Below are 1,588 nucleotides of genomic sequence, written 5' to 3'. Positions count from 1 at the left end.
CTATCATTTTATCTTATCATTGTTTCATTTTATATCTTTTTAGCCCTGATGAAGCCCTGCAAAGTGGGGCGAAACGTTGGAAAATAAATAGTTGTAAACTATTTTTGTTTCACTATTGACCGCAACCCTGGCCATCTTCCTATATATTAAATATTAAAGTTCTAGTATCTATATTATGTAGTAAATACACCGTGTGTAGGGGCTAGAAATATGTAAAGGAAAAGGCTTAATCAAATTGTTATGATAATAAAAAATAACAATAAAATGGATGTACTATGGCATTCATCATTGGTAAAACTTCTCAAATTGACAATGAATTAATTGAGTATATGTTAATATTTAAATAGAACAGTCTAAAATATATTCTGCAATGGAACAGCCTAATATCAACACCAAGAAGGTTTAAAAATCATAACGATCCTATAAAACTATGTAAAAGGTTTAAAAAAACAAACTTACAAGTGGATTTTGTTTGATTGGCCATATCTTCCAGTACAGAGAGACTAAAACTAGATGCACCTGAAAATACAAGATGTATATAGGATTCAAGACATTACTATAATATAGGAATCTAAATATTGTACAATTAGAAACTCAGTTCATCATCAGTCCATGGGCAACAATTAATAGTCAACTAAATAATAATGTGCAAACAAATATTTGTTGTTTTAACAACTAACCAGGTAAATCTTTACATAAATTACCAACTTCAACAATCAGTTTTATTGTTTGGGCACAAAATTAAATGTATATATATATATATTTTAACATCCAGCTACTTTCAATAATCATTGCCAGATTACATTATTTATAAAAAATAAAATAAAAAAGAAGTATACTCAAAAATACTAAAAAAGTGCAATGGGGCTAAACATAAACAGCTATGTCTTTTATCACATCAGTCAGTTCATATATTAAAGGAAAGACATCATTATTCAAACAAACAAAACAATAGTAAAATTAATAAAACTTAAAATTCAAATGGCAAAATATGAAATATATACGAAATGCACTTCTAAATACCTGACAGGACCATGCTTCAAGTCCAATCCCAATAATAATAACCTTCCCAACTGCTCCTCCAGCCACCATGCGACGCCAAAGAGGTCAAAACATCATAACAACATAAAGTTGTTTTATCTCAACATTTCTTAAATTTTAAAGTGTAGTATTTCTTTTATGACTATGTTGATAAAAGGCTTTGATGCAATTGTACATTTATAAACTCACAAGGGCTTCTTGCACTATCACTCATCAATTATAATATAGAACAAATTTGGTATGATCCGAGCAGTTACTATTTTTTTAGTTTGAATAACAGTGTCAGTAACAAACTATCAATTATTGTGTATGTTGGTTAATAAATAACACTAGATTCGAGAGACAATGTTTTTTATTACTCATAAACTCTTCTCAGTACAGTTCACTCGCACTAGGTACAAGCACACAATATGGCGAGGAAAACATACATGGGTATATGAACATATGCCTTCTATATTTCTTAATAAATTTAGGATTACAATATTAGCAGTGTATAACACCTGACGATCTTAACAACCTTTTCAGATGCCATGCTAATGATCAATCA

The 1,588-nt window shown here is 29.3% G+C and overlaps 1 protein-coding gene across 7 annotated transcripts in view; it reads right to left on the bottom strand.

Annotated features, from left to right (window-relative positions):
• The window catches only part of LOC106690625 (zinc finger autosomal protein-like), a 19,353-nt gene extending 18,274 nt beyond the window's left edge, over positions 1 to 1,079 (bottom strand). For all 7 annotated transcript variants that reach the window (XM_067045313.1, XM_067045314.1, XM_067045317.1 and 4 more), the window contains exons 1-2: positions 1,024 to 1,079; positions 460 to 519 (exon numbers count right to left, since the gene is read on the bottom strand). In XM_067045313.1, coding sequence (XP_066901414.1) covers positions 460 to 519; positions 1,024 to 1,036 — 73 coding nt within the window. In that variant the 5' untranslated portion in view covers positions 1,037 to 1,079. The remainder of the gene's footprint in view (positions 1 to 459; positions 520 to 1,023) is intronic.
• Between the last annotated feature and the right edge of the window lie 509 nt (positions 1,080 to 1,588).

The sequence above is a fragment of the Halyomorpha halys genome, unplaced genomic scaffold (assembly GCF_000696795.3).
Source record: "Halyomorpha halys isolate HHAL.00 unplaced genomic scaffold, Hhal_1.1 Scaffold1781.1, whole genome shotgun sequence".
NCBI lineage: Eukaryota > Metazoa > Arthropoda > Insecta > Hemiptera > Pentatomidae > Halyomorpha > Halyomorpha halys.
The sequence above is the reverse complement of the archived record's forward strand: the minus strand, read 5'-3'. Positions and strand labels throughout refer to the sequence as shown.